Source organism: Schistocerca nitens, chromosome 3 (assembly GCF_023898315.1).
Source record: "Schistocerca nitens isolate TAMUIC-IGC-003100 chromosome 3, iqSchNite1.1, whole genome shotgun sequence".
Lineage (NCBI taxonomy): Eukaryota > Metazoa > Arthropoda > Insecta > Orthoptera > Acrididae > Schistocerca > Schistocerca nitens.
Genome location: NC_064616.1, coordinates 363,692,214 through 363,717,902, shown reverse-complemented (window position 1 = coordinate 363,717,902; position 25,689 = coordinate 363,692,214). Strand labels below are relative to the sequence as shown.

The window sequence follows — 25,689 nt, the reverse complement described above, 5'->3', positions numbered from 1 at the left end:
AGTGATGGGCGTCTACGATCTCGATATGTGATGCTGGAAGTACAGCAGGAAGACATATCGCCGAACTTCCAACACAAAGCACTGCATCGGGGGAGGGATATAGGGCTTTACATCACAGTGGTAGGAGATCACCTTGACCTCAGGCAATTTATCACCATCAAAGGCCAATATTAAGCCAACCGTGATGGCCGAGTCCAAGAGGACCAATGACAACCACTTCCAATGTGGTACAAAGATGCAGAGCAGGTATCCAAATGGGAGATGAATGGGCTACAGCCAATCATCAGGTAACCATCACCAGTGATGGCAGGTCGACAACCATGTGGGTCAGACTCGAGTTGCAAGTAGGTAGATAGAGCACCTCTGGATGGAGGGGCGGGGGGGGGGGGGGAGGGTGGCACTGGGGGCGCCTTGTCCTGGGCCTTATCTTCGTTTCTTCATTTCTGTCTTAGGTTGAGGAGGGCAGGGCAGAGGGAATGTAGGCTTCTGCAAGATCCTCAACAGATTAGGCAACCTTGGGGCACACAGAGTGTGTCCTGTGTCCAAGTTGTGGTAGCAGGCCTCTGGTCTGATAGACACCAAGGGGAGTGATCCTGTGAAGGAGTCCCATCGTCAGTGAGTTCCAAAGAAAGTGTGCACTTCTTTGGGTGGGGAGGGGAGGGGAGCAGGACCCAGAGGGGAGAGTGAGGGGACCACAAGGCAGCTGGAGGTGACAGGTGAACTGGGCCAGTGTAAGGAAGAGTGAAGATAGGGAAATTGAGCAACAGAGGCGAAAGTAAAAGGAAAGGACAGTGAGTGGAGCCCGTCTTATTTTTTGCGAGCCTCAGCATAACAGACGATCCATGCACTTTTACTCTTTGAACTTCTCTTTCTTGGAAACTGAACAATCTGGCAAGCATGGACTGTGGCAGTCATAATTAACATGCAGGTGGCAGAACACAGGGGCTTTCCTCATGGAGTGGGGCCATAGTCACCACACAGAGGGTCTGCTGTTTACCAGGATGTCAAGAGCCCAAAACCCAAGCACCTAGAGCACGTCATGGGTGGTGTCATGTACAGCTGCATATATCATTAGCACAGAACCTTGACCTCTGGAATGGTATCTTCCTGCGAAAGCAAGAATTAAGGTGCCAGTATCGGTGCAGTCGTGCATATGATGCCTCTGCACATGTCGAACGCCACACCACTCCACTCCAGATTAGCCTGGAGTTCCTTATCAGTTTGCAGGATGAGGTTTCTATGAAAAATCACTGCCTGGACAATATACAGTGACAGGTGAGAGGTAATAGACACTGGGACGTCGCCAAGACTATTGGCAGCATGTAGAGCTGCAGACTGGGTGGCAGAGGAAATTTAACAGGGAGCCCATCCATATCTTAGTGAGACCCCACTTCTCCAAATTTGTCCTTAATATTCTCCACAAAAAACAGCTCTGACGCAGTCTATTTATCCCAATCCGTCTTAGGACAAACCATGTAGTGGGGAATGTGTTTTAGCTGAAGGTGGCAATCTTAGCAGTCATCCCAGGGTGTAGCCAGGAAGGGAAGACTCCGAGGCCATGGAAACAGCAGTCAAGTAACATTTGCCACTCTGAGGCAGTCATTTGAGAAGGGCCAGATTTTTGTAGCTTGGTATATTTCATCAGTGCGATCTTTGGGTTGTCAGGGGGTCAACACAATGGGTACGTAACAGCCTTACCACAATGACCCACTACACGTGCTGGTTACCTAGCAGGTTCGAGAGGGGTTATGACAGAGGAGGAAGAGGGGAAAGAGGAAGGGGTGAGATGAATCCACTCCATACCTGCTAGGAAGCAAGTTCTTCCCCAAATGGCTCACACTAGAAGCAGGAAATTTAGTATTGGGGTAACACCCAAGGGGGACCAAAACGCCAAAAAAATGAAAGACAGGCTAGAGGAACAAAACTGCAAGTAATATGGGTAACCAGGTGGATAGCCAGGTCGATGAATCAGAACACCAAGAAAGGAGGGAGGGGCAGTGGGGAAGGAGTGAGGATGGAGAGGGAGATTCACAGTGAAGGAACTGCTGCCAGGTAAGTAAGAATGGGCTGCAATAGCTTAGGGCCAGTGTGCACCATGCATGACCTCTCCAAAGAACCGTGAGCCCTGGGGATCTATAAATGAGGTCTCGTGTAGCACTCTTGACTCATTCTTGTGTACCACTCTAAGAGCCTGGGTATCCCCACCAGGTCTGACTACAGGGAGACCTCTAAGCAATTCAGAAGTGAGGCGCTAGATTTATTTACCTGTAGGTTTGATCAACAAGCCATTATTACCGACTTCTCTAACTCAAATGGGAATCCCTGGAGGGAAGACTACGTTCTTTTCGTGAAATGTTGATGAGAAAATTCAGAGAATTGGCACATGAAGCTGACTGCGGAATGGTAGCCAACTCACATTTTGCAGTAAGGACCACAAAGGTAAGAGATATTAGGGTTCATATAGACATTTTTCATTTTGTTTGTTTGGAGTGAAAGAGTGAACAACAGGCTCATCAGTCCTTCAGCCGTTTAGTGGCAAACCAGGAGTTATCAAATGAAGGAGGCAAAAGGCAAATCCTGGGAAGCCTAATTGTAACTAACAAAAAACCTAAGCCCAGAAAAAGATAGCACAGACAGGTCATTAAAAGGTCAGTCAAGGCTAGGCATTAAAATCGAGAAATGATAAAGAATAAATAGAAAGGCAGGAGCAGTAGAGGCCAGGCTGGGCCACCAAGAAACCATTGGGGAAGGTGGGGAGCAGGAGAAGTGTGCCCCTCCAACCGCTCAGGCGGTCAATGAGACCAGAAAACGCTCTACCTACAGGGAGATGAATAGAAACCATCTTAGGAGGGTGTAACTTAACAGCCGATCAGTCGCTTTGACATCTGCTAGCTCCAGAGGGAGCTTGTCACAAGATTACTATGCCGCCTGGAAGCAGCCAAATTAAAGCAGTCTGAGTAAGTGGGCCACCATCAGGTGGCTTCTACATCGACGGTGAGAAATCTTCGTCGTATTTCCCGTGCTTTATTTTTAAATGGAGAAGGAAATGAAATGACTAGTAGAACAAGGTACCCTCCGCGATTCCCCACACAGTTGCTTACGGCGTATGGACATAAAAGTAAGTTTTCGTGTTATTTCCCAAGACTGTACGGCAAATCCTATCTCAAACGTTCTCAGCTGAGACTTCCTCTGACGCACTACCAGCTCGCCTGATGTTTGACTGACTGCAATGGGTCTACACTGACAGGGAAAGAAGTTTTAAATCTGTATATACTGCTGTTTTATGTATATGTAGTTCTTTGCGTTTATGTGACAGTTCTGAAAAATTTTTATTGGTGAACTAAATTAAATGGACTTTTGAAAAATTTTGATCCAAATGTGAACAAAATAGGTCATTCTCAGCCAGAGATAATGGAGAGCCAATTAGTACACCCCCTTCTAAATGTCTTCATACAGATGCATCAGAGGAACAAAAAGCCTGTACGTTGAAAAATGACTTTACAAATGGTGGCTGAAATATGCCCACTGGACCAAAGGCGCAGAAAATACCGCTAAAAATTAGACTAATGTCACTGGTAAAACCAAAATTTTCAGGACTTGACTGTAGAAGTGACGAAGGCAGTAAACGTGGTTAAATAAGTTGACCAGAGACATTTTCAAAAGAGAGTCAAAATTTAGCTTCCTGTGTGATTAAAACTTTTTGAGCAAAACCAATGTAGCTGTAGCAGCGAAGTAATTTGAAGACAACTTGCGTTATCAGCACTCTCAAATGTACAATTTAAAGCCATATGAGAATGAACACTGCCAGCCAGACTGTCTTACCCAAGTGAGTGGTAGGAGACTTCAGATGGAAAGTGGGCTTCACCACTTAAGTTTATTACCCCCTCGTGGTCGGCCATGCCTTTTACAGCTGCAGCTTGACCGACGTCTGGCAGTAGGAGTATTTTACAAGTTTCTTACGTCACGATTTGCTGCCTGATTAATGGTGACTCGTCTCAGCATAGTGACCTTACTGCATAATATTTAAAATAAAGTGGTCAAACATAACCAAAATCATGCATTCATACTCTAGGCAGGATCGCATTAAGACTAACAGCTAAGTTTACTGACTGCTGCTCACGACCTGAAACTAATGTTCTGAAACTGTTTAACGACGGTGGATTCACGACCTGAAGGTGTTCAAGCCAGATGTGCATAAAAACGTTTCTGAGCATAATATTTCAGTTTACAATTTGGACCTAAGTTTAACCCTCTTACCAGGTAAATATGAATTTAAGTGGCTGCAAAGGCTACAAAGGCCCTCCCACCTAGCTGGACGGCCATTGCTCAAGGTCTTTATGCTCCAAACGGATATGCACCTACCGCTTGGTTAAAGCTCTAATCAATAGTGTGTTGCCTGCATAGTCAGGGGGCTACAACTATACATGAAAATAGACTGGCTACCATGCTGTGTACTTCGCGAACTTTATGTCCCACTCATCTGTAAAAGAAATGTTGAATATGCAGTCAGATCCAGAACTTGGTACCGAAAATGAGTTAACCAAAATAAGTTGCGTAAAATAAATGAAGAGATAATGTTTTCAATCTGTCCCACGAAGAAACTAGGTTAACAAGCGTTTTGTCCTTGAGACAACGAGTCTAAGAAGGTTTCAGTAAGACTGCAACACAAAAACATTTAGTAATTACTGCAATGGTTTGTTGCCACATGATGACCACACACTTAACGAAGGGTTTGAACACCTAGGGGCTCAAAGGCCGTGCTTGCGTTTTGTCCCCCTTATTGCATTGGGACACAGTTGTTAAAACTCGCGGATTGTTGTTTAAGGCGTTACTTCCAGCAACTAAATTCCTTTACTTCACAACTCACTTGCACATTCAGACGAGATAACTGCTGGGCACTGCTCAAGTCAATAGTTGGCACTAATCTGGTACGGTACTCTGCAGTTAGGAAAACTTTCCCCTTATTGTCTGAAAGAAGCAGCTGCAGAATTTCCATTACAAAACTCTTACACAAATACTGTATCGATATGTCAGTATTTGTAAATATCTGTGGGGTGCTTAAACGCTGCAATAGAATTGGCTAACAAACTACAGTTACAGTAATTTTAAAACAAATATGACACTGGATAAGCAAACCCATCACAGCTTTTATCAACACGTGAAATTAACACTAACCAGCTGTACCTCAAGAGTAACAATTCGACACGTTTATGGAATGTTATTCTGATTGGTCTGTACCACCACTTAAGTAATTTTATTCATACTTCAACGCCCTGTATTTTCATAGATACTAGGTTACAGAAGTAACTACTTTACAGAGAAAGTTACTTTGCTCACAGGATATGTCATGTCACGACAACCCTTGTTGTCTTCACTCCTGAGACTTGTTTGATGCAGCTCTCCATGCTACTCTATCCTGCACTAGCTGCTTCATCTCCAAGTAACTATTGCAACCTACATCCTTCTTAATCTGCTTAGTGTATTCATCTTTGTCTCCCTCTACGATTTTTACGCTGCACGCTGCCCTCCAATAGTAAATTGGTGATCCCTTGATGCCTCAGAACATATCCTACCAACCGATCACTTCTTGTAGTCACGTTCGCCACAGATTTCTCTTCTCCCCAATTATGTTCAGTACCTCATTAGTTACATGATCTACCCATCTCATCTTTATCATTCTTCTGTAGCACCACATTTCGAAAGCTATTTCCTTGTGTAAATTAGATATCGTCCATGTTTGACATCCATACATGGCTACACTCCATACAAATACTTTCAGGAAATACTTCCTGACAAATCTGTACTCTAGGCTAAATTTCTGTTCACGAATGCTTTCCTTGCCATTGCCAGCCTACATTTTATATCCTCTATTTCGACCACCAGTTATTTTGCTTCCCAAACAGCAAAACTCACCTACTTTAAGTGTCATTTCCTAATCTAATTCCTCAGCATCACCCGATTTAATTCGATTACATTCCATCATCCTTGTTTTGCTTTTGATGATGTTCATCTTATATCCTCCTTTCAAGACACTGTCCATTCTGTTCAACTGCTCTTCCAAGTCCTTTGCTGTCTCTGACAGAATTACAATGTCATCGGCGAACCTCAAAGTTTTTATTTCTTCTCCATGGATTTTAATACCTACTGCGAATTTTTCTTTTCTTTCCTTTACTGCTTGCTCAATATACAGATTGAATAACATGGGAGAGAGGCTACAACCCTGTCTCACTCCCCAACCACTGCTTCCCTTTCATGTCCCTCGACTCATAACTGCCATCTGGTTTTTGTACAAATTGTAAATAGCCTTTCGCTCCCTGTATTTGATCCCTGCCACCTTCAGAATTTGAAAGAGTCCTCCAACATTCTCAAAAGCTTTCTGTAAGTTTACAAAGGTTAGAAACCTAGGTTTGCCTTTCCTTTATCTTCTACAGGAAGTCGTAGGTCAGTATTGTCTCACGTGTTCTAATATTTCTACAGAATCCGAACTGACTGCCTGAGGTCGGCTTCTACCAGTTTTTCCATTCATCTGTAAGAAATTCGTGTTAGTATTTTGCAGGCATTACTTAATGAACTGATAGTTCGGTAATTTTCACACCCGTCAACACTTTCTTTGGGATCAGAATTATTGTATTCTTCTTGAAGTCTGAGGGTATTTCGCCTGTCTCATACATCTTGCTCAACAGATGGTAGTTTTATCAGGTCAGGCTCTACCAAGGCTATCAGTAGCTCTAATGGAAGGTTGTCTAATCCTGGGGGCCTTGTTTCGACTTAGGTCTTTCAGTGCTGTCAAACTTCACGCAGTATCGTATCTCCCATTTCATCAACTACATCCTCTTCCCTTTCCATAACATCGCCCTCAAGAACATAGCCCTTGTATAGACACTATACTCCTTCCACCTTTCTGCTTTCCCTTCTTTGCTTAGAACTGGCTGGGCATCTGAGCTCTTGATACTCATGCAAGTGGTTCTCTTTTCTCAAAAGGTCTAATTTTCCTGTAGGCAGTATCTTTCAAGTAGTGATATATAGCTCTGCATCCTTACATTTGTCCTCTAGCCATCCCTGCTTAGCCATTTCGCAATTTCTGTCGATCTCATTTTTGAGATGTTTGTATTCCTTTTTGCCTGCTTCATTTACTACATTTTTGTTTTCTCCTTTCATCAATTAAATTCGGTAACTTCAGTTACGCAAGGATTTCTACTAGCCATCGTCCTTTTACCTACTACAGCATCTGCTGCCTTTAGAATTTCATCTACTGCATTTCGTTCCTGCAATTCTTGTCAATCTTTCCCTAATGCTCTGAAACACTCTGCAACCTCTGGTGCTTTCAGTTTATCCAGGTCCCATCCCCTTAAATTCCCACCTTTTTGCAGTTTCTTCAGTTTTAATCTACAGTTCATAACCAACAGATTGTGGTCACGGTCCACATCTGCCCCTGGAAAGGTCTTACAATTTAAAACATTGAAAGTAAATGTTTACGCACCTGCATTAGTAGTATCAGGGCTCTCTTCCAAGCGTACATATGGTGTGTCCCTTATACGATATTTGCGCCTGCCATGCCATTTCAGCATACTGCGACCCATTGTTCACGTCCAGTACTCAGATGGTATGTAATGAACACTGACAGTTACGTAAAATCCAAGTAGAATTTCTAAAATTACTATCTTCTTGCGTCCCGCGCCGATTCCTAGCAGAGAAAGAGGAACATTGATATTTTCACTAGTTTTCGGCAATTAATGAAACAGTGTTTTAGGCATTTTACACAGTTGTTAGTCTATAAACTTATTTTATTTTACTTCAGATATCTAGTACCTTTTAGAATCTAGTACCCAGCCTAATTTTTCCTCAGCATTTTGTTTCATTTCCACCACAAGTGCTTTAAAGTAACCAATGACAAACTTAACATAGAATGAGACTTTAAAGAGATCGTTTGGTTTTGTCAACTCTGAGATTTAATTCTCAATTATTGAATGTAAAATACAAGCTGTGGAAGTAGGCCAAAAATGTTGAAGTCGTCTTACTGGCTACGGAACAGAGGGTTTATGGGACCAAACAGTGAGATCATCAGTCCCGCGATTCCGAAGTTAATCACAGAAGAAAGAGGGTCCGCTAAAAGTGGGCAGATCCAGTCAGAGAGCAAAATTATAAATAATGAAGTTAACATACCGTAAAAGGCCTTAATCGAAAAGGGGGTCTTTCCATGAGGGAGTGGTCATAGGCAGAAGACGTAAATAGAGGTCCCAACCACAACTCCCCTGCCCCCAAGAGTAAAGTAAAACCTTACATCTGGAAATAAAAACCACTTTCAGAGGAAACTGATGACCTTTCAAACATCCGTGAATAGCCTGCTAATATTAAATTTAACGAACCAGGATGACTACACCTAGCACGAAGATACAAAAGGGACATTCCACCAATGTGGGATACCGTCAGTCTGCCTCCACAACCATACTGTGGGTGTGGTTATCTATGAGGAAACAACGGGTGTGCCTGGTATGACCAATGCGTAGACGGCATAAAACAGTGGACTCCTTCCAAGAGTAGTGGAAGGAATAGTGCCAAACTGCAGTAGACTTCTGGATTACACAGAGTTTATTACTATGAGCAGAAACATCAGATGTCACTCCAATTTTTGGACAAAGATGGGGGGGGGGGGGGGGGGGGTGCTCCGTAAGTAGGTGGTGCAGAAGCAACAGGGAGGGAAATGCTCCCACCATCAAGGGGGCTGGTGTAGTCTTCCAGCACAGAGGTGACCTGGGTTGGCGGAGCTGATGGTGCCAGAACTGTTGTAGCGGCAGCATAAGACGATGTCATATGCACAGGATACAGGCATTCACATTTTTCCTTAGCCTCAATGTAGGTCAGTCGGTAAAGGGTCTTTTACTCCATGATTTTCCTTTCTTTTGGAGAATCCTGCAGTCTGGCGAGCAAGGCAAATGGCGCTCTCCACAGTTGACACAGATGGGAGGCGGGGCACATGGAGTATTGGGAAGTGATCGGCGTCTACTATCTCGACATGTGACGTTGGAAGTACAGCAGGAAGACATGTGGTCGAACTTCCAGCACGTAAAGCACTGCATCGGGGGGGGGATGTAGGACTTTACATCACAGCGGTAGGCTATCACCTTGACCTTCTCTAGTAAAGTATCACCCTCAAAGGACAATATGAAGGCAGGTGGCAACCTGATTATCCCTCAGACCCCAGTGGACACGCCGGACAAAATTTACTCGTCACTCTAAACTGACGCCCAGCTTATTGTCAGACTGCAAAAGAATGTCTCTGTGAAATATGATACCCTGGACCATATTTAAGCTCTTATGGGGCATTGTTACAGAAACATCCCACAGCTTGTCACAAGAGAGTAACATCTGTGGCTGGGCAGAGGATGCTGTTTTGATCAACACTGACCTAGACCTTATTTTGGACAATCCCTCCACCTTCCCAAACTTTTCCTGTAAATGCTGAACAAAAAAAACAGGCTTTGTCATGAAATATTCCCCATCAGATTTCTAACATACAAGGTACCGGGATCTGCTGCCATTCTTAGCCTGACGTTCCTCCCATAGTGTGGCCAGGGAGGGGAACGATTTGTGGTCATACTTCTGTGCGCTGAATTGAGCTTATCACATAGAAACTGCTGGTGTTTCATGGCCAGCAAGAGATGGACTAGGCTTCATTGCGTGTCATCCACACTGATGTCACTCCGACCAGGAGCCCTCCCCATGGGCACCATCCAGGCACAGCAAAGGCCACCTGGCAGGTTGGTCATTCCCGGAGTCCCAATGCCCCAGGGGGTTGGTCATCTACCCCTTGGCATATGTGGGGAGTTAGCGGCGCAGTCAGCAGCAGAGCAATCCCTGTGTGCTGTGTGGTCTGGAGGCTACAACCAACAGGATACATGGTGGCCCCACCACAACATACTACCATGCTGGTATCAGGTGCAAAGAAGTCCATGGTCATTGTCAACAGATAAAGTGACACTGCATAGTGCATGGTGGACAATGCACCCAAGAGATGGAGAATGAGCGAGACTGAAATGAGACGAGGAAGTGGGATAAATATCCCAATGCTCTGTGGACATGACAACATGTAAGGCACTCTTCCCCAATTGGCTTGCCATTCAGGAAACTTTGAAGAATGGAGGTCAAACCCTGTGGGGGAACATCACGAAGGGTGAAACATGTAGAACTCTTAAGTCGCCTCTTACGACAGGTAGGAATACCTCAGGCCTATTCTTACCCCTGGACCTGCAGGGATTTCTTTCAGGTGTGGGAGCCATGTTTAGAGTCAAACCCAAAAAGCGCAATGTCTTGAAAACGTAAAATACAGTCCCTATTGTAAGCTCTGGTTGGTTAAAACTCCGACGAGCACGATTAAAATTGACAGTCTTCTCACAAGGGAACCTCCCCATCGCACCCCCCCCCTCCTCAGATTTAGTTGTAAGTTGGCACAGTGGATGGGCCTTGAAAAACTGAACACAGATCAATGGAGAAAACAAGAAGTCGTTTGGAACTGAAAAAATAAGCAAAATATATAAACTGATTAGTCCATGCGCAAGATAGGCAACATCATGAATAATATAAACTCAGGAGCGACGTGGTCCCGTGCTTAGCGTGAGCACCTGCGGAATGAGAGGTCCTTGGTTGAAGTATTCCCTCGAGTGAAAATTTTACTTTATTTTCGTAAAGTTTTGATCTGTCCGTTCGTTCATTGACGTCTGTTCACTACAATAAGTTTAGTGTGTGTTTTGCGACCGCACTGCAAAACCGTGCGATTAGTAGACGAAAGGACGTGCCTCTCCAATGGGAACCGAAAACATTTGATCGCAAGGTCATAGGTCAACCGACTCCTCTAGAGGAAAATACGTCTGATATATTCTATACGACACTGGTGACGGAATGTGCGTCACATGACAGGAATATGTTGTCGACCCACCTAACTTGTACACTTAGCGAATGGGTAAAAAGATTCTTCTACCTTGCCCGATTTAGGTTTTCTTGTGGATGTGATAATCACTCCCAAAAAAGTGATGAAAACTTAAGAGCGTCAGATAACAATTGTCTGAAAATAAAAAATTAAACTTTTCACTCGAGGAAAGACTTGAACCAAGGACCTCTCGCTCCGCAGCTGCTCACGCTATCCACGGGACCACGGCGCTCCTGAGCTCACACTATCCATGATGTTGCCTACCTTGCCATGGGCTACTCAGTTTGTATATTTTGCTAATTTTTTTCATAGTTCTACACAACTTCCTGTTTTCTCGATTGATCTGTGTTCAGTTTTTCAAGGCCTATCCACTGTGCCAACTTATAACTAAATCTGAGAGGGGTACGATGGGGAGGTTCCTTTGTCAGAGAACCTAAAACCAGTTGTCTGGACCCAGGTTTTCAGCCTCCTAATGGTCAACTGTAGCTGCGTCGTCGTCGTCTTAAGATCAGAGGAAGAGTAAAGGATTGGAAAGTCATCCACAAACAAAAATCATTTGACAGGGCTCCTTACTGTGGAGGAAATGCCATGGATAGCGATGGCAAACAATGTGACACTGAGGACACTGCCCTAGGGCACACCATTCTTCTGAACATAGCGATCAGACATGGCATCGCCAATGTAACGAAAATGTCAGTCCTCGAGAAAAGATTGGATCAGAAGCAGCAGGCATCCATGTAGTTCACATTCATGAAGTTAGCTCTCTAAGTAGTGGTGTATGCTTTGAGGTCAAAGAACACAAACTAAATGTGTTTCAGTTTAAGAACGAATCCTGTATCGCCGTCTACAGTAGAATTAAGTTAAGAGTGGAACAGTAGCACCTGAAACCACACTGGGCACAGCTAAGGTGACATTGAGACTAGCAGCCAGACAAGGTGGCAGGTGACCAGGCATTCAAGAGTCTTACCCATACAACTGGTAAGGGCGACGCTCCAATAACTCAGGGGTGCTATGGTCCTTGCCTGATTTCCAGAATGGAATTAACATTGTCTCCTTCCAAGTTGTGGGGTACTGTCCGTCAAACCAGATGTGATTGAAACAAGAGGAGCTGACCTTTCGCTTCTGGGCACAAATGTCGAATCATGGTATAATGGATCTCATCAGGTCCTGGAGCAGTGTGTCTAACTGCAGATAATTCAAACCCCCAGACCAGCATGGGGGCTAAATGGGCAGCAGCTGTCAACAGACGTTGGGTTCTTTCCCAGGGGCGACTATACTGTCTCACATTGTGACAGAAGCACCCATAAGCCAAATGCAATAGGACCCTGAGGAGATGCTGCCTCTGCACAACAGCCAAGTGTTTCATCATCTGCTTGTGGATGGAGTCTGGGCCGGGGGCCACGTCTCAGGAAGAGGCAAGAGCCTGGAAGATTTCCCATTCAGTGAAGTGTTCATTATAGGGCACAACATGGTGCAAGATGAAACAGAGGGGGAGTCTTTTAGGGCGCAAAACTGCTATGGTCATTAGCGCCCGGTCTGAGTTAGGAAAACGTAAAAAACGAAAATGGAAACCAGCAGCAATTGGAACGACACTCAAAATTGGAGAAACTTAGAGCAGAAGGAAAGCTTAAAAACCACTACAGAAAGGGGTTGGTTGTCTCCAAAAAGAGCTTCAACTGACCGACATCTCACTGGCAGTAATAAACTCGAGAACGCGATCGGCTGAGCGCGTGTCATCTGTTAAAATGGACGATATTTCAGGCGACAGCTGTAGACGTGCGCGTAACTGAGTAAAATAGGGGCACTCAATTAAAAGGTGTCTTACCGTCCACAGCTGAGAGCAGTGGGGACAGAGTGGGGAGGATCGCCGCTTAAAAGATGTCGATGGCTAAAAAAGACAGTGCCCTATCCTGAGTCTATCGAAAATTACCTCCTCCCGACGACGCGTTCGGGAGGAAGAGGTCCAAGCACACGACGAGCTTTCACATCCCGCAATTTATTACGGGGGAAGTGTCTACCAATGTGCATGCCAGAAAAGAACACGACAACATAAAACACTCCGTAGATCGGCGAAGGGAATCTTGCAAATAGCTGGCCGAAGAAGAGACTGCAGCCTTGGCCGGTATATCAGCCGCCTCATTTCCACAGATACCAACGTGTCCTGGGATCCAGAGGAACGCCACCGAGACGGCCCCCAAGTGGAGCAAGCGTAGGCAGTCCTGAATCCGGTGGACCAGAGGGTGGACCAGAGGGTGGACCAGAGGGTGGACCAGAGGGTGGACCAGAGGGTGGACCAGAGGGTGGACCAGAGGGTGGACCAGAGGGTGGACCAGAGGGTGGACCAGAGGGTGGACCAGAGGGTGGACCAGAGGGTGGACCAGAGGGTGGACCAGAGGGTGGACCAGAGGGTGGACCAGAGGGTGGACCAGAGGGTGGACCAGAGGGTGGACCAGAGGGTGGACCAGAGGGTGGACCAGAGGGTGGACCAGAGGGTGGACCAGAGGGTGGACCAGAGGGTGGACCAGAGGGTGGACCAGAGGGTGGACCAGAGGGTGGACCAGAGGGTGGACCAGAGGGTGGACCAGAGGGTGGACCAGAGGGTGGACCAGAGGGTGGACCAGAGGGTGGACCAGAGGGTGGACCAGAGGGTGGACCAGAGGGTGGACCAGAGGGTGGACCAGAGGGTGGACCAGAGGGTGGACCAGAGGGTGGACCAGAGGGTGGACCAGAGGGTGGACCAGAGGGTGGACCAGAGGGTGGACCAGAGGGTGGACCAGAGGGTGGACCAGAGGGTGGACCAGAGGGTGGACCAGAGGGTGGACCAGAGGGTGGACCAGAGGGTGGACCAGAGGGTGGACCAGAGGGTGGACCAGAGGGTGGACCAGAGGGTGGACCAGAGGGTGGACCAGAGGGTGGACCAGAGGGTGGACCAGAGGGTGGACCAGAGGGTGGACCAGAGGGTGGACCAGAGGGTGGACCAGAGGGTGGACCAGAGGGTGGACCAGAGGGTGGACCAGAGGGTGGACCAGAGGGTGGACCAGAGGGTGGACCAGAGGGTGGACCAGAGGGTGGACCAGAGGGTGGACCAGAGGGTGGACCAGAGGGTGGACAGGGTAAAGAGCTTGGAGACTGAGGAGAGAGCTGAGAATCTGAACAGATAACATACTGTATCAGCTGATGGCGACGGATCCATTGGACAGCCTGGAGAACAGCGTAAAGCTCCGCAGTATAAACCGAACACTGGTCAGGAAGCCGAAATTTATTTGGGGTGTCGCCAACAATATAGGCACTCCCTACACCTAACTATGTTTTCGAGCCATCAGAGTAAATAAATGCGGCTTCCTTAATTTGTGCACAGAGCAGAAAATGCCAACGATAAACAAGTGAAGGGTACCATCAATGGGAAATTGACAGGTCACGGAGCAGGCAGATCCGGGGACGGAGCCAAGGCGGTGTTGTACCCCAAGTTGTCAAACTTTTCGGAAAGCGGAAGGAAAGAGAATGGAGCAGTTGACAGAAGCGGACTCCCGGTGGTGGTAGTAGGGAGGAAGGGCGGCCTGCATACCCTAAATCCAAGGAGACGTCGAAAAAAATGTCATGGGCCGGATTAGCAGGCATGGAAGACAAATGGCTAGCATAACGACTTAGGACAGCTCGCCGATCGGACAGCAGAGGTTCAGCAGTCTCAGCATAAAAGCTTTCCACAGGGCTGGTGTGAAATGCTCCAGACACTAAACGTAATCCACGGTGGTGGATAGAGTCGAGACGCCAAAGAACAGACGGCCGAGCAGAGGAGTAAACTATGCTTCCATAGTCCAATTTCGAGCGCACTAAGGCGCGATAGAGGCGGAGAAGGACCACTCGGTCCGCTCCCCAGGAGGTACCATTCAGGACACGGAGGGTGTTGAGGGATCGCAGACAGCGAGCCGAAAGATAGGAAACGTGGGAGGACCAGCACAGTTTTCTGTCAAACAGAAGACCCAAGAATTTAGCGACGTCCGAAAACGGAAGGTTGACAGGTCCTAGATGTAAGGAGGGTGGAAGAAACTCCTTGCGTCACCAAAAATTAACACAAACGGTCTTACTGGGAGAAAAACGGAAGCCGGTTTCGATGCTCCAAGAATAGAGGCGATCGAGAAATCCTTGTAGACGTCGTTCAAGAAGGCTGGTCCGTTGAGAGCTGTAGTAGATCGCAAAATCGTCCACAAAGAGGGATCCCGAGATATCAGGAAGGAGACAATCCATAATTGGATTTATGGCAATGGCAAACAGTACAACACTCAGCACGGAGCCCTGGGGTACCCAGTTTTCTTGGGAGAGAGTACGGGAGAGAGTAGTGTTCACCCGCACTCTAAATGTGCGCTCTGCCATAAATTCGCGAAGAAAAGGGGCAGCAGACCTCTAAAGCCCCAAGAGAACAGTGTGCGGAGGACGCCTGTCCTCCAACAGGTATCGTATGCTCTCCAGATCAAAATATGTTGCTACTGTTTGGCGTTTCCGGAGAAAATTGTTCATGATATAAGTGGAGAGATCAACAAGATGGTCAACTGCAGAACGATGCTTTCGGAATCCGCATTGGGCATGTGTTAAAAGACTGCGGGACTCCAGCCACCAAGCTAAACGGCAATTCACCATACGCTCCAAAACCTTACATACACTACTCATGAGAGAAATGGGGCGATAGCTAGAGGGGAGATGTTTATCCTTTCCAGGTTTCGGAACAGGAACGACGATAGCTTCCCGCCATCGTCTGGGAAAAGTACTGTCGGTCCAAATTCGATTATAAATGCGAAGGAGGTAACGCAGACTATGGTATGATAAATGCAGCAACATTTGGATGTGGATACCATCCGGTCCTGGGGCGAAGGAGCGAGAAAAAGAGTGCATGCTGGAGTTCCCGCATGGAGAAAACAGTATTATAGCTTTCGCGATTTTGAGAGAAGAAAGCAGGAGGTTGCACTTCCGCAGCACGTTTCTTCGGGAGAAACGCTGGCGGGTAATTTGAAGAGCTCGAAATCTCAGCAAAGTATTGAGCCCGTGAGTTAGAAATTGCGACGGGGTCCACTAATGTATCATGCGTGACAGTGCGCGCCTGATAACCGTCGAATCCGACTCCTAACTTCCGAGGAGGGAGTGAAGGTGTTAAATAAGCTAATAAAGAATTTACAGCTTGCCTTCTTGCTATCACGGATGATTGGACGACACCGCGCACGGAACTGCTTATAGCGGATACAGTTGGCCTATGTAGGATGGTGGCGGAAAACGCGAAGAGCACGTCGCCGCTCACGTATTGCGTCACGGCATGCCTCATTCCACAAAGGAACTGGGTGGTGCCGGGGCAATTCTGAGGTGCGAGGTATTGAACGTTCCGCAGCTGTAAGAATAACGTCTGTAATATGAATGACCTCTTCGTCGACGCTAGGAAAGTGACGGTCATCGAATGTCGCTAGAGACGAAAGAAGTGTCCAATCGGCTTTGGCAAACTTCCAGCCTCTCTGGCGCATATATATGGCAGTTGTGGCTGCGATGTAGGGTTCCCAGTGTTGAGGCAAACTAGATCCGCTTGGTGGAAGACGTCTAGCAATAGTGAGCCACGCGGACAAGGATGTGGAGATCCCCAAGGCGGGTGGTTGGCATTGAAGTCCCCAACCAGCAAATAGGGGGTTGGAAGCTGACCAAGAAGATGAAGGAGATCAGCTCGTGCCATTGGTGTGGACGATGGAATGTATACAGTACAGAGAGGTGTATCCAGAAAGGGAAAGACGGACAGCGACTGCTTGGAAGGAAATGTTTAAGGGGATTGGGTGTTAATGGAGAGTATCATGGAGAAGAATCATGAGCCCTCCATGTGCTAGAGTGCGTTCAACAGAGGGGAGGTCAAATCGGACTGACTGAAAATGGGGGAAAACAAAGCGGTCATGGGGACGCAGCTGTTTCCTGAAGACAGGAGATGACCGGTGAGTAGGATCGTAAGAGGATCGACAATTCATCCCTACTGGCTCGAATGCCGCAGATATTCCAGTGGATAATGGACATAGGGCGAACAGAAAATGGAGGAATGTGACCAAGGCTGCCGTCAGCTCAACGACTGCTCAGAGCTTGCGACCGACAGCATGGAATGGCATTCAGCCGAAGGCAGAAGATCCTGATCCATAGGTTGTTCAGGAGCAGCTCCTGCCACCAGCCATCGGCCGGTTGATCGGCCGCCAGCAGTGCACCTCGGCGACACAAGACGGCCGAGGGCGATTTCTGCATCTACATTTATACTCCGCAAGCCACCCAACGGTGTGTGGCGGAGGGCACTTTACGGGCCACTGTCGTTACCTCCCTTTCCTGTTCCAGTCGAGTATGGTTCGCGGGAAGAACTACTGTCAAAGCCTCCATGCGCGCTCTAATCTCTCTAATTTTACATTCGTGATCTCCTCGGGAGGTATAAGTAGGGGGAAGCAATATATTCGATACCTCATCCAGAAACGCACCCTCTCTAAACCTGGACAGCAAGTTACACCGCGATGCAGAGCGCCTCTCTTGCAGAGTCTGCCACTGGAGTTCGCTATACTTCTCCATAACGCTATCAAGCTGACCAAATAACCCTGTGACGAAACGCGCCGCTCTTCTTTGGATCTTCTCTATCTCCTCCGTCAACCCGATCTGGTACGGATCCCACACTGATGAGCAATACTCAAGTATAGGTCGAACGAGTGTTTTGTAAGCCACTCCTTTGTTGATGGACTACATTTTCTAAGCACTCTCCCAATGAATCCGCCAGGTGGTGCTGTAGATGAGACACGCCTTGGCAGAGAAGGAGATGAACTGGGTTTCTTATTAGCCTTCTTGGAAACATGATGTTTAGATGAAGTAGGAACCGATGGTTGTGAAGTTGGGGTACGTAAAAAACTTCACGAGTATGCTCTTTTTTCGAAGTCTTGGTGTCTGACTTTCGGACTCGAGATTTAGCAGAACCCGATGAAGGGTGAGCCATAGAGTGGGCGATCTTTGCAGTGGCCGATCTGACGACCATGGCACTAAAGGTGAGGTCGCAAGTCTGCTTGGCCGCCTCCTTTGTTGGCTGAGGAGAGGCAAGGACAGTGCTGTAATTTCCTGTCTGAGGCACGGTGGGCTGTGTACTGGCGAATAATTTTCGAGCAGCAAAGGTAGACACCTTTTCCTTCGCTCTGATTTCCTGAATGAGCTTTTCGTCTTTAAAAATGGGGCAATCTCGAGAGAAAGCAGCGTCGTCACCCATACAGTTGCTGCAACGCGGGGATGGAGGTTGACAAGCACCCTCATGGGCACCCTTGCCACACGTAACACATTTGGCTGGGTTGGAACAGGACTGGCTGGTACGATTGAACCGCTAGCACCGATAGCAACGCGTAGGGTTTGGGACGTAAGGGCGAACGGAAATTATCTCATAGCCCGCTTTGATTTTCGATGGGAGTTGAACTGTCAAATGTCAAGAAGACTGTGCGGGTTGGAATGATGTTCGTGTCAACCCTTTTCATAACTATGAACAGCCATTACGCCCTGGTCAGAAAGGTAGTGCTGAATTTCCTCGTCAAGACAATCCGTCGAGGAATCCTGTATAAACGACTCCACGTGAGGAATTTAAATTGCGGTGCACTTCTACCCGGACAGGGAAAGTGTGGAGCAGTGAAGTATGCAGCAATTTTTGTGCCTGGATGGCACCGTTTCTAACAACAAGGTGCCATTCCGTAATCTGGAACAAGACTTTACACGATCTGCAACTGCGTCGACACCTTTCTGAATAATGAAAGGGTTGACCGTGGAGAAGTCTTGACCTTCGTCAGACCGAGAAACAACAAGGAACTGTGGCAACGATGGAAGAACTGTCTGGCTGAGACTCAGTGAACTTACGTTTGTGAGCGGACATAGTGGAAGATGAGGAAACCATTGTGGAAGAATACCCATGATTACCAGCGTCTCCGATGGCGCGCTCCTCCCTTGTGAGAGCCCTCTCTGAGGGCACTCCCGCCTTAGGTGATTGTTCACACCTCAGGTCACACCTCCCGACAAACGGACGGAGGGACCAATCGGCACTTTTGGAAGGTATCAGCTCGGGTAATCACCCCTCCCTGGGCCTGGCCATTACTAGGGGGTACGTACCTGTCCTACCTGTCTACCCGGGGCGGGGAATTACGCGTTACCCCGTCACTGGCTATGCACGAAAATGCGTGGGTAGGCCTTCAGACACGCACAGGGAGGAAGAAAGGGAAAGGGATAAACAAAAAGGGAAAGGAAAGAAGAGATGTCTCAAACGCCGCAGCGGAGAAAAAGGGTAAAGAGAAGAGGTAAGGAAAAGGACAATGGAAGGACGAAGTCATGCAAGCAGAGAAAGCGAAGAATGTGTTACATTTTCTAGCATCTGTCTCTGGACATAGGCACAAACCATACTCCCAGAAGGGGAGAAAGGGAAGGAAAGAGCCAGAGGTGAGGGGAGGGGGGGCGAAGATGGGGGATAGGGAAGGATGCAGAAAAGGAAGGTATGCAGCCTGGAAAGGAAGGAGGGCCACATTAGCTCGGGGTCCTGTGCTCACTATGCATGTATCCACAAGAGTTGTGGACCCCCCTGGGGGGAGAGGGAGTCTGTTCAACTGTTTCTGCTGGAGAAAGGTAGCGGGATAGGAGGATGCTGATGCTGTTGAAGTATCTTAAAGTGTTCCACAAGGACCATTGTATCAGTGCACAGATCACCTTTGAGGTTAAGACTCTTGACAGTTGGCGGCCCAGAAGGCTATGGAGTTTGTACCAAACCTGTGATTAGGAGGCATATATCCCAGGGAGGAAACATAGCGCCTACAGCATTCCTTTTTACTCTGCTTAATAAGGTAACGAGCCTGAACATGGAAACATTTGGAAGTGAGGAGGTTGGTCTGCAAAGTACGATTTAAACCACTACAGCGCCCATTGGCAGTCCTGGATGGCAACAGCGACACACTATCTACCACAGTAACATTCTACAATGAGTGGGCCCTGTGGTTAAGGGGACAGCACTGTCAGCAGCTCAGAGAATAGTGGCACAGATGCCTTGCATGACTGCATTGATGGATTTCGAGAGGGAGGTTTCCAAGTGCACAGCAGATGTATATAAAGGCCAACTGGCCCAGCAGAATGCCCAACATTGGGGCCTGTGCCTGGCAGCAGCAGGGGAACAATAGAACCTCCGTAAGTTGGCCATTATCACAAAGGTCATCATGAAATGACCAATGCAGGGAAGCCCTGAGAGCAGGGCAGGAGATCGTGAAATCGATAGCAGTAAAGGTGCCATGAGTGGCACTGAAGTGGGCAGGGGAACCATCACTGAGGAGACAACTCGAGGTCTGTAGTAAGTTGGTCAATTAGAAGACCCCAAACCTGTTGAAGTGACACTCCCCATAGTGAGCGGTGGGCATTGAAGTGCCCAAGGAGAAACTGGGGTGGCAGTTGCTGGAGTAAGGTAGACAGTTAAGTGTAAGGAAGTTGTCTACCTCGAGGGAGGTAGACATGGCAAATGGTGATTGGTGGAGTCGTTTGCACTCTAACCGCTATTGCTTCCAGGTTGGTATGCAGGGGATCCAGTCACTAATGACATCAGAGTAAACCAAAGTGCAGACCCCACCAGATGCTACCCTGGGGCTGGCACAGTTTCAATAGAACACTATCACAATGTAATGTTGGAAAGTGGTCCTCACAGAAATGTGTTTGTTGAAGAACAAGACAATATGAGGAGACAAGACATTTCCAGTAGGTGACGCTAGTATCCATTTTAATTCCACTGGATTATCATGTGGCGTGAGTCCAGGTTAGACAAAGAAGCCAAGAGGTGGTCATCTTTGTCAAGGTTGGGGTGAAATCCCTAAATAAAATATCTATCAGGTTGCAAGTAGGCAGATGGCATCTGGGGCACCAAGGGAGCTTTGTCTTGGGACGTAGGTTCTCCCCTCTTTCAGAAATGGAGGGTAGGGCATGGAGAGAATACAGGCATCTTCAAGATCTGAAACCAAAAGAGTGTGCAACCTTTGAGCACATGGATAGTTCATCTCATGGCTGGGTTGTATGTTTTGTTTTAGGGTGCAAAAAATTGGGGTCATACGTGCCCAAGTCAAAACTATAGAACACAAACAGACAAGGGAAACGATTGTCTGTCAGAATGGACAGAATAGGGGACAGCTGAAAGAGGCATGTGGGAAAAGGGCTACAAAACACCATACAAAAATGGGGATCCAAAATAAAGTTAAATGGCCTTCATGATATTGCTTTGGAGGATAAAAAGTAATACACGGTCGACAGCCTGCACGTCATTTGCTAAAACAGCTGATAAAACAGATGGCAAACTCAAGCTGGAAAGTACATTGGTAAATAAGGGCATTCCAGCAGGATGTGTCAGACAGTTAAAATTTGGGTGCAATGCATACAAAGTGGTGGGGCAGCACCACTGAGCAAATGATTAAAAGCCAGTGCCCAATATGCATCCGAGTTAAAATTATCTACCCCAAGCAGGAGGGCTGAGAGGTGGTCTTCCAAGGTGACAGGAGAGTGTTAATAAGCTGAAGCTTATTTCCATGAAGGGAGGGCCATTGGCAATGCTAAAGGGACACCACCACCACCACCACCACCACCACCACCACGAATAGAGGTACTCACAGGCTGAGGTATAAGGACTGCAACCTTGGCAGCAGCATCAGCAGCCTTGTTTCATGGCAGACCAACATGACCAGGGACCCACAGAAACATGGCATTGGCTCCACCAAGAGGGAGCAAGTGAGTTTTCCTGGACCTGCTTGCACTAATGGATGAGCAGTGTACAGCAGACAGACTTGGGAGGGTGCTGATTTAGTGACTAGAGGACATAATTGGGAAGACTCCTCTGGTCTGATACAAGTCGAGAAGCTCGGCTGTAAATACTGAGGAGTGTGCCAGAAGCCAATATCGAAAGACATGGGTGCCAATGACTGAGGCACACCCAACCCCACAGTCAGTCCAAGAGCCAACATTGTATACAAAGGTACTATCACTAAGTACATGCGAAGGTCGTGAAACTGAAGGCGATAGACTGAGGCTGGAGTAGTGTCCTTAGGAAGCAAATTAAGGCCAAGGTTAACATGGGTAGCTTCACGAACCCAAGGTGGTGAACGGTTCACACCCACAGGAAAAGTTGCAGGTAGCGTCAAGTTAAGCCGCCGTATCAAGTATCGAAAGTGGACTCCACGAGGTAAGAAGAGGGACAAGCCCCATACTGACTATCAAAGGAATCATCAAAGGGTGACCACATGTGGCAGACAAACGGCATGCATACATACTGAGGAGAAAGTCACAGCAGCAGGTCAGTGGTAGTTCAGCAGCTTCAGCATGCAGACTATCAACCAGTCTGGTGTAAAAGACACCCATGGCCAAATGGATGCCATGATTATGGATAGTGCTGAGACAGCGTAAAAGGGATGGGCGTGCAGATGCATAAACAAAGCACCGATAGTCTAGTTTCGAATGGATAAGGGACCTGTACAAACTGGGGAGGATGGTTCGATTGGCACCCCAGTAAGTACCATTGAGGACACAGGACATTGCAGGACTGCATACAGTGGGCTGCCAGGTAAGAGACATGGGAAGACCAACAGTGTTTCCTATAGAGCATGTCATGGCTGGGTGGTGGTAGGAGTCTTCCAGCCTGAGGGGAAGGGTCCCAGGAGGGAGCCCTATCACTAGCCGGTGCCAAAGAGTTGGCGAGAGGGAGGAGCTCCCAGACGGAAGGTTGTGGGAACTGCAGGGAAGTGGGATGGTAGAGGGGTAGGGCTGGGGTAAGGAAGAGGTAGAAGGGGGAAAGGAAGTAACATAGGCAAAAGTGGAAGATAGTGACAGTGGATGGAGCCTTTCATACTTTTGGCGAACTTCGTAAGTACGGCAATCCAGGGAATGGCGTCATGACAATTTAAACACTCGGGTAGCAGAACATAGGGGATTCAATCTTGGAGTGGGGTCCACAGTCACCATACAGATGGTCCATCACACAACAGGTAGACATTCCCAAAATGCAAGCACCAATAGCATCTGATGGGTGGTGGGATGTACAACTTCACATCACATCTTTAGCACATAACCACTGACCCTCACTGGGAGTGTATCCCCTCTAAAGCCACAATGAAGGTGCTGATATCAGATCAGTTGTCTGTGACACTTCTGCACACGTCAAACTAAAGTAACGCTGCCACTCCAGATTAGTCCAGAGTTCATCAGTTTGCAGGGTGAGGCCCCTATGAAAAATCACTACCTGTATCATTTCAGAGTTTGGTGAGGAGTAATAGACACTGGAATATTTTCAAGACGATCACAAGCACAAGGAGGTGTAGATTGGGCAGCAGAAGAAGCTTTAATGAACAGGGAGCCCAACCACATCTTACTAAGAAACTCCACAAAACCTGTCTTCTATATTCTCAAAAAACTGAGCTTTGTCATGTTTAACGTCTCCTCATACTTCTTAGTACAGACAAGGTAGCAGGGAAAGTCAGTCATCCCAGGACAGCGAGCCTGGCCCCCCTCCCAGGGTGTAGCCAGGGAAGGAAACTCTGCAGCATCATACAAAACAGCATTTGAAGAGATGGCCATTTGTGAATAGCCAGATTTTTGCAGCTTCATACACTTCATCTGCCAAGCATCTGCCCTGATGCCACCCACTCTCCACATGGGCGCCATCCAGCCACAGCTAGGGCCACCTGGCATGGCAGCCACTGCTAGAAGTTCCTGATGTTCCAAGAAGACAAGCGACCACTCCTTGGCATATGTGGGAACAGTTCAGGTATCAGTAGTGTGATCTGTGTTGTCATGGGGCTCAGATGGACATTTAACAGCACAAGCACACAGACTAGCTATACATGCTGTGACCTAGCAGGGTGGAAGGGGGGCTACAGTGGGGGAGATGGAGTAATCCACCCTGTAGAAGTTAGGGAGGGAGTTCCTCAAATGGCTCTCACTAAAAGCAGAACATTTAAGAGTGGAGGTCAAACCTCAAGCAGGGGCCTAAACATTATGAAGGATAAAAGGACAGAAGGAACAAATTGAAAGCAATACAGGGAACCAGGTGGATAGTCAGGCTGATACAAATCTGAACACCGAGAGAGGGGAAGGAGGGGGCAACGGGGAACGACTGAGGATAGGGAGGGAGTGAGTGTAGGGTGAAGGAAATGCAGCCAGGAAGGAATAATTGGCTGTAATAGATCAGGGTCCCATGTGCACCACACACAAAATCACAGGAGAACCTTGAGCCCCTTGGGGTCTGGCTACAGAATAATTCTTTCCCTTTTCCTTGGGAGCTCAGCTATAGATCAATTGTTCCCACCGCATATTCTGTTATGTCCCCCAGGTAGAATTTTCATGGAGGTGCTTTAATTACTGGATAAATTTAAACACAGCACTGCAGATTTGACTAATATTATTAATAGAAGTCTCAGTAGCATTCCTTACTAAGGAGGAAAGTTTTGTGCTTACCGCCCCATGGATTATGAAATAATTAGTGATGCAGCACAAGCTCTGAGAAGTATATACCGTGTGACCTACCACCATTTGCCTCACACAGTTCAGGGAAACAGTGGACAACTACGAATGACCAGACTAGTTTTAAACACACTGCTAGTTTATCTCAACCACTGTGTCATCCCAGTGTTTCTCATATGAAGGGGTGCACAGTATCTCAAATGAGGCTGGGTTGTATAATAGTTGTGATTGTTTATTAACCCATACAGGCTCCAACTTGCATAATCAATTCAGTGTGAGCATCTGCTTGTGTCATGCCTAGCTAACTTGTATATCAAAGAACCTAAAACTCTCATTGTCCCTTAGGAAGTTTCCACGAATCATTGCAACTTTTAAGTGCCTTAAGCTTCTGCGCAAGTTACTATGTAGACGGTAAATTGGAATAATTGCCTTAAGTGACATTTCAGGACATACTTTTTACTTTTAATTAAATGTTTTGTATACTTGCACACATTGCCATGAATCAGACTAGGTGTGGAAGACTTCTGACACCAGTACACGTGTGTGTGTTTGAGGTTTACGGGCGCTAAACAGCGTGGTCATCAGCGCCCAAACGCATAAAAACAGGAACAGATGCAGTGAAGGGACTAAGACGGACAGCAAACAATGAGAACGGCTAAAAGACACAGACCTGACGCAGTTCCACATCCTCACAGACAGAAGCAAGACAAGAGGAGAAGAAACGCACTAAAAAAAGGAAAAAAGGAAAGGAGAACAGACCGAAGGGAAACAAGGAGGTAATCGTGACTGGCGGACCTCTTACCTAAAACCCGGGTGAGCCAGTCACCCAGCAGCACATTAAAACCCTCTCCCTAAAATCCGAGGCAACAAATTGGACAGGACACAAAACCGTAAGACCTTAACCACAGTCGTTGCGTCGTCTTGTAAAATAGAGGGCAAATCCGGTGGCAAAGAAACCACCGCCCTCTGGTCAGAGAATAAAAGACAGTCAGTTAAAATGTGGCGGACAGTAATCTGGACGCCACAAGCACTGCAGATTGGGGGGCCTCCCGCTGGAGTAAAAAACCATGCGTTAAGGGACTGTGCCCGATGCGGAGGCGAGTGAGGAGAACCCCATCCCGCCTGCATGACTGGTAGGACGTACTCCATGGCCGCGTGGTTGGTTGGTTGGTTGTTTGAAGTTTAAGGGACCAAACAGCAATGTCATCAGTCCCTTGTTTCAAATATACTCCATTCTGCTAACGGGACATCTCAGAAAAGTCAGAACAATAAAACGGAAA

The 25,689-nt window shown here is 47.4% G+C and overlaps 1 protein-coding gene across 1 annotated transcript in view; it reads left to right on the top strand.

The window, feature by feature from the left end:
* LOC126249233 (uncharacterized transmembrane protein DDB_G0289901-like) overlaps window positions 1–24,710 on the top strand; it is a 72,239-nt gene extending 47,529 nt beyond the window's left edge. The window contains exons 3-4 of the mRNA XM_049950889.1: window positions 13,162–14,037; window positions 24,658–24,710. Of these exons, the coding sequence (XP_049806846.1) occupies window positions 13,162–14,037; window positions 24,658–24,710 (929 nt within the window). The remainder of the gene's footprint in view (window positions 1–13,161; window positions 14,038–24,657) is intronic.
* Window positions 24,711–25,689: the final 979 nt, after the last annotated feature.